Source organism: Humulus lupulus, chromosome 7 (genome assembly GCF_963169125.1).
Source record: "Humulus lupulus chromosome 7, drHumLupu1.1, whole genome shotgun sequence".
Classification (NCBI taxonomy): Eukaryota; Viridiplantae; Streptophyta; class Magnoliopsida; order Rosales; family Cannabaceae; genus Humulus; species Humulus lupulus.
In genome coordinates, this window is record NC_084799.1 from 117353592 (window position 1) to 117375656 (window position 22065).

Sequence of the window (22065 nt, forward strand, 5' to 3'; positions counted from 1 at the left end):
TTTCAAAGCCAAACCGCATCCTTGGCTGCTTCACAAGTCACTATATACTCGGCTTCCATGGTTGAATCTAAAATATTGGATTGGTTAATACTTCTCCAGACTACAACTCCTCCACCAAGATTAAAAACACTGACCCAGATGTCGACTTACGATAGTATTTGTCTGATTGGAAATCATAATCAATGTATCTAGTAGGGTTTAGATTACCCCATGAATATACAAGAATATAATATCTCGTTCTCCTAAGATACTTAAGAATGTGCTTTACTGCAATCTAGTGTTCCAAACTAGGTTTTGATTTATAACGACTTACAATCCCTACTGCTTATCATATGTCAGGTCAAGCATACAACATAGCATACATTAGATTCCCAACTGCTGAAGTATAGGGATACTTTCTCATGTCCTCTTCTTCCTGAGGTGTCTTTGGGCATTACTCTTTGGAAAAAGTAATTCCATATCTGGTCGATAACTGACCATTCTTGGAATTCTCCATAGAGAACCTTTCAAGCACCTTGTCTACATAATTAGGAGGAGAAAGTACAAAGATCTTGTTCTTCATACCCATTAGGATTTTGATTCCGAGAACATAGCTTTGTCGACATTCTATTCAAAGCAGTATGTTTTAATTATTTCATCAAATGTGATATTCCAAGATCTAGATGCTTGCGTTAATCCATAAATTGATTTCAGCAACTCACACACCTTATGATCTTCCCCATCCTCAATGAACCCTTTTGGTTGTATCATATAGATACTTTCATCAAGACAGACATTAAAAAAAGTTTTCATGATGTCCATTTGCCATATCTCATAGTCATGTGTGGCAACTATTGATAAGAGGATGTGAATGGACTTTAGCATGGCCACAGGAGAAAATGTTTCTTCATAATCAACACCTTGTCTGTGAGTGTAACCTTTGGCTACTAGCTTTGCCTTGAAAGTCTCTACTTTCCCATCTACACATATTTTCTTCTAGAAGATCCATTTGCACCCAATGGGCCTGAAATCTTCTGGTTGGTCTACAAGTTCCCAAACATAATTGAATACATCGATTGCATTTCTTGGTTCATGGCTTCTTGCTATTCTCCTTTTCAGGATCATCCATTTACTCTTTGAAGGTTAATGGATCTTCATTGTTTGTATCAGAAACAATGACATGTGCCTCATATTCATAGCGAATAGGTTGTCTCACAATCCTCACACTGTGATGTTGCACTGGGGTTTCCTTGTCAGGAATAGTGGTTTCCTCAGTTTGTCGTTTATCATTTAATGATGGTGATGAATGTGATGGAATCTTATCACCTTTGAGTTCCTCCAAAGCTACTTTGCTCCGAGGTTTATAGTTATTCATATAGTCATGTTCAAGGAAGGTCGAATTTGTTGAAACAAATACCTTTCCGTCCTTGGAACTATAGAAGTAACCACTTCTTGTTTCTGGAGCATAGCAAACAAAAATTCATAATTCAGACCTCAAATCAAGTTTCCCTTAGGTCTAAGAACATGAGCAGGAGAACCCAAATATGGAAATGGTGCAACCTAGGTTTGTTACCATTCCACAGTTCCAGTGTCGTTTTCCTTATGGTCTTAGATGGGACTAAATTCAAAATGTAAGTCATCGTTTGAAGTGCACACTACAAAAATTTTGAGTGTATATTACAGTAAAAAATGATACATATTAAAAAGTGTTATTAATGGGAAAATTTAAAAAAAATAGACGCTTAATTTTTTTCACAGCCAATTTAGGCGCCAAATGAAATAGAAAGAAGGCCCCTAATGAAAATTTTGTCTAACCCATTTTCCTCCTCTGCCCCTCTCTTTCAGACTCACTCCATCGATATCTTTCCTTCTCTCACTCTCTCTCACACTAAGTCTCTAATCCATTTCGTTGAGCCACTGGATCACCACGACCTGTACGAGTCTTGCTGCTCCTTCTCCCTTAGATGATTCTTGCTGCTCAATCTCCCTCTTCTCCCTCACACAATTCTCCCTCATGGCATCTCTCCTGCTGGAAGCAAGAACCTAGGCAAGAGCACTCTGACCTCTGTTTGTCTATGTGAGGTATTTTTTTAATTCAGATTTCAATTTAATATCAGATAATAAATGTGTATATATATGTATATTTGATTTACATCGTGTGGGAGTTATTCTGCTGGCTAGCTATACATATCATAGGGTCTCATTCAACACATTTTCAGTAGAGGGATTGTGTGATGAATTACTGTACAGGCCAGATCTCTTTTCAGTTTTAACACAAGAACTTTAGTCAGCAAATGTTCTCTCTTCTCATAGAATCTTTTTGATCCTCTTTCGAACCTTGAAAGAATTGTCCACTAAGCGTCTAATGGATGGACAAAGGACCTTAGTAATAAAGCCAAAGGATATATTTTTATTCTAATTGCTTTTAGTTTGATTGAAATTCTATATTGCAATGTAGGAGATTATTAGTGCCAAGCATTTGGCCCCTTGGGTGGACGTTCGATTGATGACTTCACTGTATTTCAAGAATAGTATTAATTACTACTAGAGGAAAAGACGTGATTCTTCGTGGGACATTTTTTATTGTTCGTTTGGTTATTGATATTAGAAAGATATGGTGAAAGTGGTAGATTATAGAGCTTAGGAATTCACAATGTGTGAGTTTGGATACTTGTATCAACTCATTTGATTGAAAAGTACTTTAATTTTCATATATAAGGCAATCTGTTTATGCGAGTATGTGATTTAGTAAAAGCATTGTAGTATCTGTGTTTTTTCATGTGTGTGGGCAGGATATGTTTTTATCAAGGTAAATAATTTATTTTTATCACATGGCATCTAATGTGAACATATTGCATTTAGGGGAATCACAACGAAGAGAAAGTACATCTGAGGCAAAAACTGGTATCCCATTTAAGAGATGAAAACTATCAGGTGTTTGTTGCCCTTACTTTTTTTTTTTTTACAAATGGAACATGGTCTCTTTCTCTCTCTCTCTAAATATATGTATCTAAATCTATCTATCTCATCATATATCGTTCAAGATTCATCATCCTAGCCCGAGTTCTAACACTTCATATGAGATTTTCTTTTATATATTTATTTTAGAGGTGACATTATTTTAGTGAAAGAATCCACTTTTACTATGCTCTTTATATGTCTGATACAGATAGCTCTCACGCTGGCTGTGCTCATCTAAAAAATCGCTCGAATTGATTATCCAGTACAATGGTGAGTTTTTTTCCCTTCTAGGTCCGTTATTATTGTTCTTCTTGTAATTGTGATGTTTGTTGAAATTATGTTGTTTCAATAAAAATGCTTGCTTTCACAAAGACTAAGATATATAATTTTATGATATGTATTTGTAGTTTTCTCTCCTATTCCCATTTAATAGGGTATACTGGTTGGGTCACACAATGTCGCGTAGAGTTTGCAGCATTTTGTACAAGAAAATTTAATTTACGTCTCTGCAATTTCGATCTGAGTTTGTGATGCACAAGATTTGTTAGGAGTTTTATGGTTAACTAAATGGACATGATTTATCTAATAATTTTGAGCCGATGAGAAATTATATCTGTTTAGTTCAATTGAATTTGCAATAGGATAGTGTTTGCAATAATGTTAAATTTTTAGTTGCGCTTTGGCTATCTGGTATAGAAGATCTTATTGGTGTTTTGGTGTTTCTGCGGAGTTTCCTCTTCCACACTTGTGCTTGAATTATTTTCCATCATTAGTACTAGTCTCTTTTCTTATGAAAACTTATTAATCTATTTTAATTTTTCACTAATATGATTTTGATTATATGTGTTGAACTTTCTATGCATGGAAGCTACAATTTTATAGAGCATGTTGTATATAGGAATTGTATGAGAAATTTTATCATTTTGTAAGCATTCATGTAATATATGATATCGTATTGATCTATTGGGAATGATGAATTATTATACAGGCCAGATCTCTTTTTAGTTTTAGCACAATAACTTCAGTCAACAGATGTTCTCTCTTCTCACAAAATCTTTTTGATCCTCTTTCGAACCTTCAAAGAATTGTCCACTAAGCATCTAATGGATGGACAAAGGACCTTTGCACAGGTAAGGATTATTGGTGTTACAATATTTTTTCCCATCACCATAAGATTAGATCCTTATTCTTCCAGGTGACTATATTTTTTAACCATTTGACAGACTTTACACGTATGTGATTGTTGGAAAAACTAATTGCAGGATCTTTATTTATTTTCATGCAATTTACATATTATCAACACAAACATGCAAATTCCTAGAACATGCTCCTATGAAATTGATACAAATACAAGGTAAAGTAAAAACTTACATTACGCAGCGAAACTGGAACAACTCCATCCTTCAATCTCTCTAACCCTTGATTCCATTCTGTAGCAGAGTATTATGAAGAGATTGAACAAGATCAGCAACACAGTCTTCCTCACCAAGCCTTTGATCAACCTAGAACTAGTGTGGGCTGGCTCTCAACACATGAGATAGAGATCTAGAAAAGAAGAAGAGATTGTGGCTAAGAAAGGATTAGAGTGTCTAGGTTTTCACTTACCCAAATCAACTGAGACTGACTTGCTACTAAAAACCCTAGATATCATATTCCTTATATAGGCAACTTAATGAGATTTATTTAAATTTAAATTAATTAAAAATAATAAACAAAACTAAAAGCCTTGGGCTGCCATAAATGAACTTGGGCCCAATCTCTTTATTTTGAATTTAAATCCCAACTGGGCCTAAATTCAAAACCTTTTATTTATTTATTTTTTAATTAATTAATTAAATCCTTATTCAAATTAACTAATTATAATTTGAAACTTGATTTAATATTATTTATTTATATTGATACCAATTTATCAATATTAATAAATTTACCCAAATATTCTCTTTTATTCTCTAAATCTCATATCTCTGTAAATTTTCCAAAATTGACCTAGTCAACTTTAAAAATCCTAATTGATAATTAAATCAATTAATTGAGACATTCTAGATGATTTACTCAAAGGTGATGCGGGGACTATGGATCCATGAAATCAAGCTCCAACAAGTTACCGTGAATTTATTTACGAATAATTTCACTACCTTATTAATTCCTCGTGACTCCACTATAGACTCGGAATTGAACTCTTGAATTCATAGAACGTATTTTCAAAACCATAAATACGTTATCCATTGTTATAACCATTACAATCAGTCAATCCTCTATCAATGACTTACTAACGAGCTGGGTGCAAATTACCGTTTTACCCCTCATCAGTATTTTATCCTTAACTCCCACTAAGTTCCTTATAAATGATATTTCCGTGAACTTAATCACAGAAATGAGATCTCAATCATTTAACCTTTTAAACAAAGCAATTAAGGAAATCATCTTTTCACTTCTCATACAGAAGTTATAGATTTCGTATCTATGAATAATACTCCCACTCAATTACACTAATAAATCTCCAAGATGTAAGTATGGGCTAGACCGTAGGGTAAGCTGGTAACGAACAAGTCAAAAGATTTAAATAATATAATTAGCAGAATATTATCACTCAGAATTAAGATCGGCTTAATATATGGTCAACGTTGTGACATTGATTAGATTTGATAACAACGATACTTATTTATCAATCAATAATCAATATCGGTCCTAGTCCGATGTAACTAAATACATCCGATCTTATCTACTTGGTCGATGCCTTGGACAAGACATCACACCCTGAATGTGTAAGTAGATCATATCGTAGATTGCCTAATCCGTGAAAATCCAATGCACTGATCTAATCTTAGGACTCGTTCTTTTGAACATATAATTACAACTATAATCCACTGTGACCTAGTCACTATAATTGTAACTATCCATATGTTCGGGATTTTATAAATGTTTGTATTATTTCAATAATCATGTAATAAAACAAGAAAGCAACACGGTTGTCAAACTAAATGATTTCTACTACTTTTATTGATAATATGAAAACATGCTACATGTCCGACATGGTTTTATAAGGGCATAAAATCCAACAGTGATGTCACTGACCATGGTAGTAGATTTTCTGGGCCTGTAATCTTATTTGAACTCTTACCCTTTTAAAACAAATGGGCTATGTTTCTCAAAACCATGCATTCTACATGCTTCACAATTATGTTTTCTGCTTATATCTTTGTAAAGGGATATGAAAGATTGCCTTACAATGCTATCATCATCACCTTCACTTCACACCTTCGCCACACATCCTCGATAATGTGGTACTTTCTCTCTATATGCTTTGCTCTTTTGTAGCTTCGAGGTTCTTTCGAATTCGCTATTGCCTCATTATTGTCACTAGAAAAAATGAGTGGTTTATCCATTTCTGGAATAACACCGAGATTCGTATAGAACTTCCTTAGCCAGACTATTTCCTTAGCCGCCATAGACGCAGCTATGTACTCAGCCTCCAAAGTGGATTCTAAAATGGCAGATAGCTTAACGCTTCTCCAAATCATAGCTCCACCCCCAAGAGTAAACACACTTTTCAGAAGTAGACTTCTTGTCATCAACATCAGTCTAAAATCTGAATATGTGTAGCCTAACAGGTACAGAGATCCACCTAGAAAGACTAACATATAGTCTCTAGTCCATCAAAGATACCGACTTCCATCTATTGTTTATTTCCAAGGTTTTACTGACACTTGCTCACCACTCCCACTGCATAGAAGATCTTCAATCACAACACACAACATAGCATGCATTAGACTTCTAATTTCAAATGCATAAGGAATTCATTACATCTTTTCTTTCTCTTGAGGAGTCTGTAGAGACTGCTGCTTAGAAAAATAAATTCCATGTCAAGACACTAAACATCCTTTCTCGGAATTTGTTACAGAGTAATGACCAAGCACCTCACTAAAGTAGGTCGCTTGAGTTAGAGCTAAAGTTCAGTTATTTATTTCCCTGATGTTTTGGATACCAAGAACACAACTTGCTACAAAGAAATCTGGAATTTCGTTTCTAGCCAGTTCTTTATGTTTGATAATTTCTTGACATTGTTTCCAATGAATAAGATATCATCTACATAAAGGATTCAAAACACCACAATGTCTTTTTCCTTAAGTTGTCAAACACAAGGGTCAACTACATTTTGTTCAAAAACTCAGGTCTTAGTGTTTCCATTTAACCTTAAGTTCCAGGAGCGTGAAGCTTGTTTAAGTCCATAGATTGACTTACTCAGCTTTCCGAATTTCTTGTCCAACTACTTTAAATCCTTCTGATTGATACATGTTAATTGTCTCATCAAGATAGCCATTAAAAAATGCTTCTTTGATGTCCATTTTCCTTATCTTCTTAATCAAGAGTTGTGGCTATTGATAAGAGAATACTAAATGAATTTTAACATGGCTACCGGAGAAAAAGTTTTCTCTAAGTCAAATTTCTCTCTCTGCCACGAGTCGAGCCTTTAATGTCTCGACCTTTCTATCAGCTCCTCTCTTCTTCTTATAGATCCTCTTGCACCCCATGGGCCTAAAGTCCAATGGCACACCTACAAAATCTCAGACAAATTAAGAGTACTTAGACTTTATTACCTGGTACTTGACTTTGAGTCAAAAATCCCTTTCAGACCTACCCATTGCCTATTTAAAGGCCAACGAATCATTGTTACTTGTGTCCTCAACCAAATTGTGGGTTTCACTATCCATATCATAGGTACCGGGTTCCGAGAAATCCTCCCACTATGACGAGGCATCGTAACTTTCTGACTTGGATTAGTGGTTTCTGAATGTACCTTGTTATCATCGACTTGCGTCAGTAAGGATGGAACAATAGTTTATCATTTTTCCATCTAATACTAATTTTTTTTTTTTTATGAGACTTGAAATTGATTATGTAGTCGTTATCCAGAAAAGTTGCATTTGTAGAGCCAAACACTTTCTTGTCTACTGGACTATAAAACAGACCACTCTGAGTACCTTTAGAATAGCCATCAAACAAGAAAACCCTCAGCTCACTGTTCTAGCTTTCTACCTTTTTCCTCATGACAAAAACATGACACCACCAAATTCCATAATGACGTAAACCAAGTTCACGACCATTTCATAATTCTAGTGGTGTCTTGGAGACAACTTTTGAGACGGCACAACATTTAAAAAAAAATTATCACATGCGGTCTTTGGTAGTATGTCTCCAGAAAAGATCTGGGTAAGAAGTTGGTAGAGTTTAATAGCTTATCATAGAACACACATTTTCATAAACGTGCAATTCACACCACTCAGCAACACTGTTTTGTTGCGGAGTCCTTGGGGCAGTTATTTTAAACAAATCTTCAAGTTCAATTAAATGATCTTGGTTCTGATTATCCAAATATCCTCCACCCCTATCAGATCACAAGATCTTTAACGTTTTACCTAATTTGGTTTTAAATCCATAGCAATGAATTCTTTGAACTTCTTAACAAATTCGCAGAATTCCTATGCTTTAGGTACTTACATGAGTCTCTAGCAGCAATCGTCGATGAAGGTGACGAAATACTCATAACCACCCCTCGCTTGAACATTCATATGTCCCCAGACATTTGAACATACTAGCCCTAGTGGTTCTTTGGCCCTTTCTCCTATCACAGAGAATGGACGCTTTGTCATTCTGCCCTCGAGACTAGATTCACAAACAGGTAGGTCACCCTAGGTGAGTTCCCTCAAAGGCCCAGCCTTTGTTAGTCTTTGAATCCTATCATAACAAATATGACCAAAGCGAAAATGCCAAGGGTACATCATTTCTAACGTTATTGACCTTTTGTCGTTTAATAGTCCTAGAATTAGCTGTCTTAAACAACTCATTATTTATAACATATGGTTCGTCTAGTTGCAATAGGTATAGCCTGTTTTTCATACATCCACCCCACAATTCACATCCATTTAAAGAAATAGGATTTTATTACTTGTGAAAGTAACTACAAATTGTTGTTGATGTAATAAGAAAAACTTAAATTAAAATTTCCATTGAAAATCGGAATAAAATAAACATTGTCTTAAAACAATATATTTATTTCCAAAATTCATTCAAGCTTATCCTTTTTCCTTGTTTGATACGAACAACCCTTGATGGATACCAAGCCGTGGCTTTTTATCCTTCATGGCTTTCCCAATGCTAAAAGTGTAAAAAAGGTACATACATGTGTTAGTAGATTGTGATTCAGCGATCCAAATTCGAAGTATCATCCTCTAAAATCACATGCATCCAAGACAAATTTAATTATTTTGGGTTCCATATGCCTTGAGTTCCGGGCAATCTTGTTCCAATTCCCAGTCTCCTTGCAATTGGAAACACTACCATTTTTGTGTACTTATAATCAGGCCTTGCTCCAAGATACTTTGCAGCATTTGATGCCTTGCCAGTTGACTTCTTGTTCTTTTTGTATGAATTTCTTTCTCTCTTGCTCTTCGAAGAAGAAGCTCAAAGCAGCTTCTCCTTGAGCTTGTTTAGTATTATTAGTATTCTTTCATTTGCTCGAACTACCATCAACAATCCTTTTTGAAGGATTCGGTGATCGTTGCATGGGAAAAATAGGAATATCTTTGATTATCACGAACTCGATGTTGTCTAAAATCAACACCATGTTGATGTTGGACAAACATTTCGTGAGGTTCTCACCATAGAGTAACATTTTAGAGATCAGAGAGAGTATGAGGTGGGAAGCCTAGAGCTTCTATTATCAACTAAGTAGAAATCAACGCATTGCTTGACAAACAATTATTCATTTAATATTTTAGAAATAGCATAACATACAAAATGTTTTGAGATAAGCAAAATACTAAAACACTTATCTTCTATTTCTTAGGTACTTTAGCTAGCCATGAACCCATGTGTCCCGGTAGGCGAGAGTCACAAATATTCACGTAGTTAAATAGAGAAACATCTCAATTAATAAAACGTCATAGAGTTTTATTAACTACCTATTCCATCCGATCAAAGTAACGGAAACTCATGTGTCCCGGTAGGCGAGAGTCACAAATATTTCTTACTTTATGAGTTTGACCCACGGTTTCGATTATTATAGACTTAATTCCTATAGTCACCGTAGGGATGAGTCTATAGAAAGTCCATCTATAACCATCTATCCTAAGAAATTTAACCATGTTAAGAAGTCCAGTGAACACCTTCCGTAGGGAGACGAAATCAAAGCGTCATGAGGCCCCACTGAACTCTAACCTTGTTAAATCAACGGTGGAGATCGAATTGAAAAATTTTAAAACTCATTATTAAATATTTTAGTATTTTATTCTTTTTGAAAAAAAATATCAACTTAGGTTTTCCAAATTATCAAAATAATCAATAAACCAACTAAGGTTCGCCAAATTATTAAAATAATCAACAAACCATAGTTTATAATTTTTCCATTAATTCTAAAATTACCATTGAAAATTAATCAAAAAATTAGAATTAATATGTTTCTAATCAATTATTAGGTCCAACTAAAAAGAATAACCTAATACAATTAAGTCCAACTTAGGTAAATGTGCCTTAACAATTCGAGCTTGCATGGAGGAGAGCTGGGTTCAGTATGTCGGACCCACTACTAAGGCTCCCTAACTTCCACACAAAGCCCAAAAAGACAGGAATTTGAACCTTTGTTTTATTAATTGTTATTCAATTGATTAGGCCCAATCTAGTAATGCAAAGCAAATGGGCCTTCACAAGTGGAACCACCCACAAGAGAGGAATTTAAACTTTACATGTTCAATTGGGCCCAAATAAAACCTAACATTTTATGAAAGTTTTATTTGAGTTTTCCCACATTTTTTTTTAAACGCAAAAAATGGGCCATCATTATACTTATATTTAAAGCCCAAATGCAAAAAATAACTTAATAATGATGCTTGATATGTTAATAATTGGATGGGCCTAACATGTTATTCTATAAGCATGTATTATTAAATTATGCAAATATACCACAACAATACACTATTTTGTAAAATACCATAATTAATTAACATATAATTCATCGGACAAAATTCAATATAATTAATTAAACAAGTTACAAAATATTAAATTAATTAAAATAGAATTTATCAAACAAAATTCAATTTCAAATAATTAATTTAACCATGTTAAGTTGTTAGGAATGATAAGATATTTTATTTTTAAATATTTTAACAAATTTTAAAATATCAAAATATCTTTTAACCAAATTTAAAATATCTAGTATTATCTGATAACCAATTATAAATATTTTAAACAATAAAAATATATTGAAAAATCAGATAACTAATTTTAATATTTTATTTATAACAAAATAAAAAAAATATCTTAAAATATCATTATTATCAACAAATTCAAAATATTTTAAAAAGAAAAAAATATCTATAAAATTATCAGATAATCAATTTTAAATATTTTAAACCTAACTGCACAAAATATCAAATTTTAAAAACAATAATTTTTTTTTTTTTTTTTGCGAAAAAATGTCGCGCACGGGTTCCGGCACCGACGCCGTACGGACGTCCGTACGGATCCGTACGGTCGGGTCCTGCCACGCGGCTCCATGCGTGCCCAGCACACACACTGCAAAAATCAGTCCAAAAAAAAATCTGTGCAGTTTTTAAATCCATAACAAGCCAAAACACAACCAAATTATTGCTAAATTTACATAAGAAAACATACATACATACATCAATAACATGTACCATCCAATTAACACCTAACATATCAATCAATTTCATACATGTTCATTCATGAAAATAAACTAGTAACCTGTGGCTCTGAGGCCAATTGTTTGAAAAACTAATTGCAGGATCTTTATTTATTCTCATGCAATTTACATATTATCAACACAAACATGCAAATTCCTAGAACATGCTCCTATGAAATTGATACAAATACAAGGTAAAGTAAAAACTTACATTACGCAGCGGAACTGGAACAACTCCATCCTTCAATCTCTCTAACCCTTGATTCCATTCTGTAGCAGAGTATTATGAAGAGATTGAACAAGATCAGCAACACAGTCTTCCTCACCAAGCCTTTGATCAACCTAGAACTAGTGTGGGTTGGCTCTCAACACATGAGATAGAGATCTAGAAAAGAAGAAGAGATTGTGGCTAAGAAAGGATTAGAGTGTCTAGGTTTTCACTTACCCAAATCAACTGAGACTGACTTGCTACTAAAAACCCTAGATATCATATTCCTTATATAGGCAACTTAATGAGATTTATTTAAATTTAAATTAATTAAAAATAATAAACAAAACTAAAAGCCTTGGGCTGCCATAAATGAACTTGGGCCCAATCTCTTTATTTTGAATTTAAATCCCAACTGGGCCTAAATTCAAAACCTTTTATTTATTTATTTTTTAATTAATTAATTAAATCCTTATTCAAATTAACTAATTATAATTTGAAACTTGATTTAATATTATTTATTTATATTGATACCAATTTATCAATATTAATAAATTTACCCAAATATTCTCTTTTATTCTCTAAATCTCATATCTCTGTAAATTTTCCAAAATTGACCTAGTCAACTTTAAAAATCCTAATTGATAATTAAATCAATTAATTGAGACATTCTAGATGATTTACTCAAAGATGATGCGGGGACTATGGATCCATGAAATCAAGCTCCAACAAGTTACCGTGAATTTATTTACGAATAATTTCACTACCTTATTAATTCCTCGTGACTCCACTATAGACTCGGAATTGAACTCTTGAATTCATAGAACGTATTTTCAAAACCATAAATACGTTATCCATTGTTATAACCATTACAATCAGTCAATCCTCTATCGATGACTTACTAACGAGCTGGGTGCAAATTACCGTTTTACCCCTCATCAGTATTTTATCCTTAACTCCCACTAAGTTCCTTATAAATGATATTTTTGTGAACTTAATCACAGAAATGAGATCTCAATCATTTAACCTTTTAAACAAAGCAATTAAGGAAATCATCTTTTCACTTCTCATACAGAAGTTATAGATTTCGTATCTATGAATAATACTCCCACTCAATTACACTAATAAATCTCCAAGATGTAAGTATGGGCTAGACCGTAGGGTAAGCTGGTAACGAACAAGTCAAAAGATTTAAATAATATAATTAGCAGAATATTATCACTCAGAATTAAGATCGGCTTAATATATGGTCAACGTTGTGACATTGATTAGATTTGATAACAACGATACTTATTTATCAATCAATAATCAATATCGGTCCTAGTCCGATGTAACTAAATACATCCGATCTTATCTACTTGGTCGATGCCTTGGACAAGACATCACACCCTGAATGTGTAAGTAGATCATATCGTAGATTGCCTAATCCGTGAAAATCCAATGCACTGATCTAATCTTAGGACTCGTTCTTTTGAACATATAATTACAACTATAATCCACTGTGACCTAGTCACTATAATTGTAACTATCCATATGTTCGGGATTTTATAAATGTTTGTATTATTTCAATAATCATGTAATAAAACAAGAAAGCAACACGGTTGTCAAACTAAATGATTTCTACTACTTTTATTGATAATATGAAAACATGCTACATGTCCGACATGGTTTTATAAGGGCATAAAATCCAACAGTGATGTCACTGACCATGGTAGTAGATTTTCTGGGCCTGTAATCTTATTTGAACTCCTGCTGCTCCTCTCTTACCAAACTTGGGTTCTCACCTCTGGCGTTGAACTTTTTTTTTTAAAATAAAAACGAATTCAATGTATTAAATTAGAATAATGTAACGCCCTGGATAACCAAGACCGTTACACTGTGTGTTTATAATAGTGAAAGACTTGCTAATCAAGTCATTTAAACAAAGCGTGAATTCAATGTCATCAATAGATTAGGAATAAAAGATTTTGGTCACAAACAGACTATTTTCATTAAAGATGACAGTTTAATACATGGAAACTCAAAACAAGGTTTAGACGTCTTAGTTACAACAAATTCTAGGAGTTACAAATAGTTCAAGCCACTCTAATGGCAAAATATTCATTTTAAGTTTCCGTTCCTATACAATTCCTCGACCGTGGCGGCCGAGCAGCTGACAATGTACACCTCGCCCCCAGAGCTCTCCAACTCATGGTTGATTCAGCCTACCCTTGCCTTTACCTGCACCACGTAGCACCCATGAGCCGAGGCCCAACAAGAAAGCATGATAACATAGCAAGATCAACATCACTTATCAAATATTTCACAATGCAAAACCAGGAATTCAACATTTCATAACATTTATCCAACCAGTGATAACACACAACAGAATAACAATTTGTCATCCAATCAGCCAGCAAATCACATTCACAACACAATATTCACACTCATAATCAACAGTTTATCACATCATCAAATGATACTCAGAGTCAGCGCCCTTAGTCGCACCCTCTATTTAATACACTGTCTTCGGCTCTCTTGGGCCGCCCCCAGTGTAATACTCACTGACTCCAGCCAGCTTAACCGAGCTCAGTGATAAATAAGTTGCCTCAACTACCAGTGGCCGAGTCGCGCCCTGTGCGCAAATATTTATTCTGACACTCTTAGGCCGGTTATCACATGTCCCATGGCATAATAATACCATCTCACGACATGATATACAAATGTAGGGAGCTCTTAGTCCCATCATGTCCACATGGTTAATCACATTCACATAACAATGCATACAAACATAGGGAACACTTAGTCCTAACCTAGCCACATAATGAGGTGTAGCTTTCTTACCTATATCCCGAGCTTCCGATGCCCGAAAGCCGCGAGCACGGTCCTCTAGTCACAACACAAATGAAACATCCTTTATCACTAACCAATCCAAAACTACTTCCCGGAACCAATCCCACACTCTCATAATCCCCCAAATCCCTAAAACAATGTACCGAAGACATCCCCGAACCCCCGGAGCAAAGGCTCAAAATTACAAAATCCCATGCTCTAAAATTGGCCTAGCGCCACGGCGCTGCCCTAGAGGGCCGCGGTGCCCAGCAAGTCAAAGAGCTTGCCCTGCCCAGAATCAGCCTCGCGCCGCGGCGCCCAAGAACAGAGCCGCGGCGCTCCTTCGCGAGCCCAGAAATCTGGGTTTTTCCTTGCGTTTTTCCCGAGCCTAAACCATTCCAAATCATCCCAAACAAGTTCCTAATCCCAAAAATCAATTCAAAACCCCAAATGAACCCTTTAACAACCTATAAACATCACAAACAACCCCAATCACACAAACACACCCAAGATCCTATCTTGAGTTTCAAATTCCTAAAACTCAAACCATGGCTTCCAAAACTATAAATCATGCCTCTAGAATCTTAAACCATACTAATTACGAAAATTAAACATGATAAACTCTTACCTCAGTCAAGAACCCAGCTTGAATTCTCCTCAACTCTAGCTTCAAGTCACCTTCCTCTTGATTATCCCAACTATGAATTCATGCCAAAACCAGCCACTATCTTCTTTCAATTCATGCTTATTCTCTAAAAACCAGACTTGAAACTTAAACAAATCATAGACAAATCCTTACCTCTAAGTAATCTTGGCTTATGCTCAACTTAGTTGCCTTGAACCATCAAAGCTCCCCTCCTAGGTCTTCCAACTTCAGCTTTCCTCTTCTTCTCTTTTCTTCTAGATTTTCCTCAAATTTCAGCATAAATCAATTCCCAACAAAGTGTTATACGTGACCCCCCTTTCTTTCAGCTAAAGCTCATCTATCCTCAACCAATTGACCACTCTACCCTTCCTTTAATATCCCTTTCCTAACTAAACCTCAAAGGCCCTTTTTGTCATTTCCTATCCATTACAATTCTACCATTTCTCCATCTAAACCTGTTACTCTCTATGGTTACTAACAGTTACACAAGTTACCAAATTACCAAATTACCAATTACCATTATCCCACAACAACTAAATTACAAAATCCCCAAAATACCCTTAGGCTCCTCCCGAGCCGGGTATAAAATCCCGTTGTGACTTTTGAGTTATCTAGCTCCCTAGGACCGTCTCGGCACGTGCATCACATTGATATCACCACACCCACGTGGTACAATTCACATAACGTAATTATCACGTTTATGCCCTCAACGGGCTAAGATTATCACATAACATAATACACACAGTCACACATCTCAAATACTCAAATAGTCATATAACATGCTTTAAATCATAATCATGCATCTTAATCACCAAATTCACACATACTTCCCATTATGCCCTCCAGGCACACTAATCAAGGCCCTTAAGCTTTATTAGCAAATTTGGGTCGTTACAAATAAGGTCCAAATAAAATCTTCTTAAGGGTATATTTTTAAGAGAATCATGTAATTAATCATATGTAAGGGCATATGGGACTTGACCATTGAACTAAATAGTTGTATTGTATCCTAAAAGGGTGGCAGGGGTGATTGAAAATAAGTAGTGATGTTTCTTTTTTTGCTGGCGGTTGATCATTTTATGGTGGAGAATGTTGTTTTCAAACCAAACGAGTTTGGTGGCTTGGGAGTTGGAAACATTTAAAATGTAACAATGCGTTGATTATAAAATGGCATTCCAATGCACTGAGCTGTAATTTCATCTTTAGAATTATACATACCCCAAATTGGCATTGCAATTTCATCTTAGAATTATACATACCCCACCGTGTTTATACAAATTGGCATTGCAATTTCATCTTAGAATTATACATACCCCACCATGTTTATGTTACATGCTTTATGAGAATTACAATTGAAGACCAAATTTTAGTTTTTAGCATTATCTAATTGCCAAAGACTTTAAAATCTGAATTATACCAAATACCCAGTAAGAGGAGAGGAGTACTAGTGAAGTAGAGATTTTCATGGTTATTATTTTCTACTTTGATTTTAATTTTCATGTAGGGCTAAAAATTTATATTTTTTAGTTTTACATCTGATGATGTGTTTTTTGGCAGATGTCATCCCATTTCTTTGATTATAGTTGGCAGCTTTGACAATGTGATGTGCAGACCATATTACATGGTTTCTCTACGCTTTCCCAGAGTTCAAATGCTCTAGAGGAGCATCAAGAGGAGCTTTATCTTATATGTGAGCGATGGCTATTATGCTTAAAGATCATAAGACAATTAGTAATTTCTTGATATCCAAGTGATTCAAAAAGTGTGCAAGTAATTAATTCCTCCTCCAGTTCTCTTTTTCATATTGTTAGTGTTTTGTACGTTTAACAGTTTAATGGACACCTCTTCCAGTACGACTGTAAAGTTTGATTGTAAATTTATGTCTGTTTTTAGGAGGTTAGACTGGTCAAGGAAGTTTCTCCTGTGATCTTGAATGTTTTTCAATCATTTCTTCCATACTGTAAGATATTGATTATTTTTTATACGAGTGATTAGTTGTTATCATTATTTGATACATATTGTAAAACTGTTATCGAACATATTGTCTTTTTCCACAAGAAACTAATTAAATGTACATTAATATGGACCACGTTAAGAAGTCTTTGGTTTTAGGGTTGGAAATTACATGGGAAATTGTTGAAGAAATATTAACACTGCTTTTCTACAGGATATAATTTGGTACTTGTCTTCTTTCTGGTGATTTTCCTTATAAGATTATAAAGTTGTACATTTCTTTTTGCTTCGAATGAGTGTTTTCTATTTTAAGATTTGTCATTTCTTGAATTTTGTACTATGAATTGTTTGTAAGATTATATTCTTTTCATAGGAAACAAAATTTCACCCTAGAGGGATAGCTCAAATGGTTAGACAAGTAGTTTGCTCCCACAAAGTTTGAGGAATGAGTCCCTTTGGGTACCTACATAGCAATTATTACTATAGTTTCTGGTCCCCAAATATTAAAGAGTTAGGTGAGAAACCTAGTTTCATGAAAAAGAAAAAGAAATTTGGAAAGTAAATTTCTTAAATGAAAAAAAATTGGATTAGAAAGGAAAGATGACAAGGTAACTTTTCATTTTTTTTAAATGACCCATCAAAGACTAGCAATTTTCTATGCCTCTCTCTATTAATGTTATAACAACACTTTAAGACTCACTGTTTCCTTTTTGTTTTGATTTATATATTTTTTTTTTGCCTGTTATTTGTGTCTTCATTATATTAGATGAATCTGATACCCAAGATGGGTAGGGTAAAGTCTGATGTTTGAGTCTCTGTTGTGTACTTACTTAGCATTATTGTAGGGTTGGGTGGGGAACATAGTTTAGATAAAAAGAAATTAGATGGATTGAAGATATATAAGTTGTAGATTAAATTTGTTGCGACTAATATTACAGAGTTATAAGTATATGATTGGAGGCCTTAGTAGAAAATATATTTTATTGATTATATTAATGCAGTGCTTTAGCTAAAAGGAAGGATTGGATTTATGATTGTTAATTTGATTCTAAACAGCTGCTTGTTCTTCCATGCATTTTTCGGAAAATTCAACTTTTTAGAAGGGACCTGCTAAATTTTGGGATTTCATAAAGAGAGCATGCATTAAATTTATGAAGGTTTTAATTAAAATTCAAGAAATTCATCCTTTTTCATTCAACGATAAAAGTGTTCTTCCACTTGACATGGTTTTCTGTTTAAATAAGATAACAGATCCCGAGCCAGATGCATTATCATTTGAGCAATTTTTGATACAATGTATGGTAATGGTGAAAAGTGTGTTGGAATGTAAAGAATACAAGTGAAGTCTTACAGGTCGGGTAGTGGAAGAAAACAGAGTAACACTAGAGCAGATGAAGAAAAACATATCCAATGTTGTTAATGGTGTCCTAACTACCCTCATGCCAAGTGATCATATGCTACTCTTATGTAACGTGTTAATAAGAAGGTAATAGTTCTCTGACCTTTGCTTAAGTCTGTTTAATGATGTGGCCTGATCTAGTTTAACTTGTAAAATTTGTGATGTGCATGAATAAAAATCATCCTGATTATTTATAATAGCTTTTGTTTTTACATGCATGTGCTCTCTTTTGAAGTTGTGCTTTACTATGTTAATTTATAAGTTTGTGACTATTCGAAGGAATGGTCCAAATGTGATATTTCTTGGTATCTCTTGGGAAATTTTATGTATGTAAGAAGTCACTGAGAGCTTTGTCACCAACATTTATTTGTGAACCATCTGGGCACTTCTGAGAGGGAACCTTTCATCCAGGCTTAAAAAGTTTATAAAGTTTTTTTTCCATATGCATCATCTTTTTTTCTCTTTTGAGGGAACCTTTCTCCTTGACATAAAAAGTCAAATAAATAATCATTTATTCAAAGACAAACTATTCAGTTGTCTAGTCCCCCTGACATATGAAAGTTTTTTTTTAAAACCAAACAGACTATACTGCAGTATCTAATAAGTTAGAATTAGGTTACAATGCAGGGTTGTCTACAATGATATTATTGGAATAAAAGTTAGTGATTTCACTCACTATATCATCCTCATAATCTAATATTAATCCATCATCTTTCTCAATCCTAGATATGAAATTCTTGGCTTTTCTGGTGCTTAGGATGTTATGGAAAAACTTTGAGTTTGCATCTCCCTCTTTAGCCAATTTACATCTTGATTTCAACCATAGCCATTTTTCCTCCTCAAGAGAAATCTGTTGCTTCTTGTCGTTGTATTTAAGAGTTTTGTTGTTCTTTTTTTTTTGTGAGCTCTAGTTTCCAAGGACTCTGTAGTGGGTTTGGATAGTTTCTTGGTTGTAAGAGTTGTAATTTTTTTTAATTATGACTCCTAATTAAAGGTCCAATGATGCTGATAGTTTATTAATTAGTATGTAATTTTACTTTCATTTTAGTGGCTTCATTGGATTTCAAATTGGAAGGAAACTTTATTTACAACAGTTTGCAAGAGGTATGTTCTCTTTTATTTTTGTTAAAATATTTTGTAAATGTTAGAGGAGTTTGAATATCTTAGATATTCATTCATAGTGAAGTAGGTCCTGAGATTATTATTGTGTGTTGCGGTGATAACAAAAGGTTGAGAACTTGTGTGACTTAGTGAAGTAGGATCTGAGAAATTTGTGTGCAGCGGCGAGATAAGGAAGAAAACTTGTGTGTTGTTTGAATATTTTGAATTGATAATGGTAGATGGTTGGTTAATAAATATGGCTGGAATGTTTTATGATTTTATATAGAATCAAGGCGTTTTGCTCAACTGAGGCGAAACTCAGGTACAATATTTTAGTCCTAAGTCGAGTCTTTTAAACCCTAAAATTCAAGTCTTGCATCACTACTTTTCACCATGGTAGCACAAATCAGTTTATGCATAATATAATTTAAAAAATTATAATAAAAAATAGTAGTATAATATGTAACAGTTATGAAAAAAAATGTAAATAGGAGAAACTTAAAAAAATAGCTAGCAAATATTTATATGAGACATCATACGAATAAGCCTTGAAGATGTATATATCTACAACATATCTCTAGACAAATTATATATGAGGATGAAAAAAGTAAACCTCATGAAAATGGTCCGCTTTAGGAGTAGTATGCTATGCAACTCTAGAAAGAAGCCTGAACACATAATCATCACTTTTTTTTATTCTCTTAGTTAACTGTAGGAATTCTTAAAAATAACAAAAAGAAGCCAGATATTGGCTCATACTCATTCATTCAGTCTTCCTAACTTCCCATCTCCATAAAGACTTGAAAAGACGATATATCTATATATATGTATCACAAAGCCATTGAAATGCATGAATATTTGGGAAGGACTTGCCCTATCAAGATATATTTATGTTGTATCATCACATAACTTTATTCTATATCCGAAATTTGTGTTTCATAATTGAATAATAATTTAGCTGGGTCATATATACAAGAAGTAGAAACATGGCAATAGTTATATAAAGAAATAAAGAAAAAAGAAAATGTTACTTTATCAGTAGAGAGACATTATTTATATTTAGGACATAAATAACAACAGAAGTAAAAAGTAAACAAGAACAAGTACCATACCTTCTACAGCCCAGAATCATGGTCCTAATATCATGCCATGATCACAACTATATAGATAACAAGAATCTGTGTACTTTCCCCCTGCTCCATGTTAAGATCAGTTAAAATCGTTCTCAGCCATAAAGCTTGATTAACAGTAGTTGTTGCAGCAACAAATTCTGCTTCAGCAGTGGATTGAGCTACGATTTCATGTTTTTTCAAGCTCCAGGAGAAAACACCAGAACCAATTGTGAAACAATACCCCGAGGTGCTTTTCATATCATTAATGGAACCTCCCCAATAACTATCAGAGAAACCAAGAAGCTTAAACTCCTTGATCCTTGTAATTTTAATGTCGAAATCACTTGTGCCTTTCACATATCTAAGCACTCTCTTTGCAGCGTTGAGATGCCATTCACTTGTACAATGCATAAAACGAGAGAAAATACTTACAATATTCAAAATGTCAGATCTAATGGCTGTGAGATACATCAAGCAACCAATCATGCTTCTGAAATATGCCTGATCAATCTTCTCTGTTCCATCTTCCTTAAATAGCTTCTCTCTTGAGCTCATTAGAGTGCTCATGTCTTTACATTCTTCAAATTCAAACTTTTTCAGAATCTCCTTAGCATATTTCTTCTGACATATGAAGACTTCATAGTCATTTTGTTTAATTTCCATTCCAAGAAAATAGGTCATCAATCCAAGATCTGTCATCTCAAAAAACTCCATTATTTCTTGCTTGAACTTCTACACAATACTTGATTTGTTTCATTGTCAATAGATTAATTTTCCTTTTTTTATTGTTATTTTTTTTAATTACAATATTCATTTTTCAACTTGTTTAAAAAAATTAATTAATAGATTGCAAAGTGCTAGTAATACATATCAATTGATGTTTGGTGTTCATATGTTGATTTAAGAATATAATATATATATAAATATATTTATACCATGTTTTTTTTATTTAATATTAAAAAACAAAAGGACGGCTGTCAGCTAAATCAGCATCATTTCCTTGGTTAAAGCCAACTTGGAAAAAGAAATAGTACATAATTAAAAGTTGATCTTTTTCTTTTTCATTTTTAGCAAAACCTCCCTAATATTAAAAAACTTAAAAATTAAATAATTAAAACAAGACAAAAATTACAAAATCTGTAAAAAGGAAAAATAGAGCAATACAATCTTCCTAAGATCTTCTTACCAACTTAGGGC

General features: G+C 33.8%; 1 protein-coding gene and 1 pseudogene across 1 annotated transcript; one reads left to right on the forward strand and one right to left on the reverse strand.

The window, feature by feature from the left end:
* The first annotated feature begins 2344 nt into the window (after positions 1 to 2344).
* Positions 2345 to 18746, forward strand: LOC133792111 (uncharacterized; annotated as a pseudogene).
* Positions 18747 to 20898: 2152 nt separating this feature from the next.
* Positions 20899 to 21582, reverse strand: LOC133792112 (secreted RxLR effector protein 161-like). The gene has a single exon (XM_062230033.1). It carries the CDS (start codon positions 21580 to 21582, stop codon positions 20899 to 20901), a length of 684 nt encoding a protein of 227 aa, XP_062086017.1.
* Between the last annotated feature and the right edge of the window lie 483 nt (positions 21583 to 22065).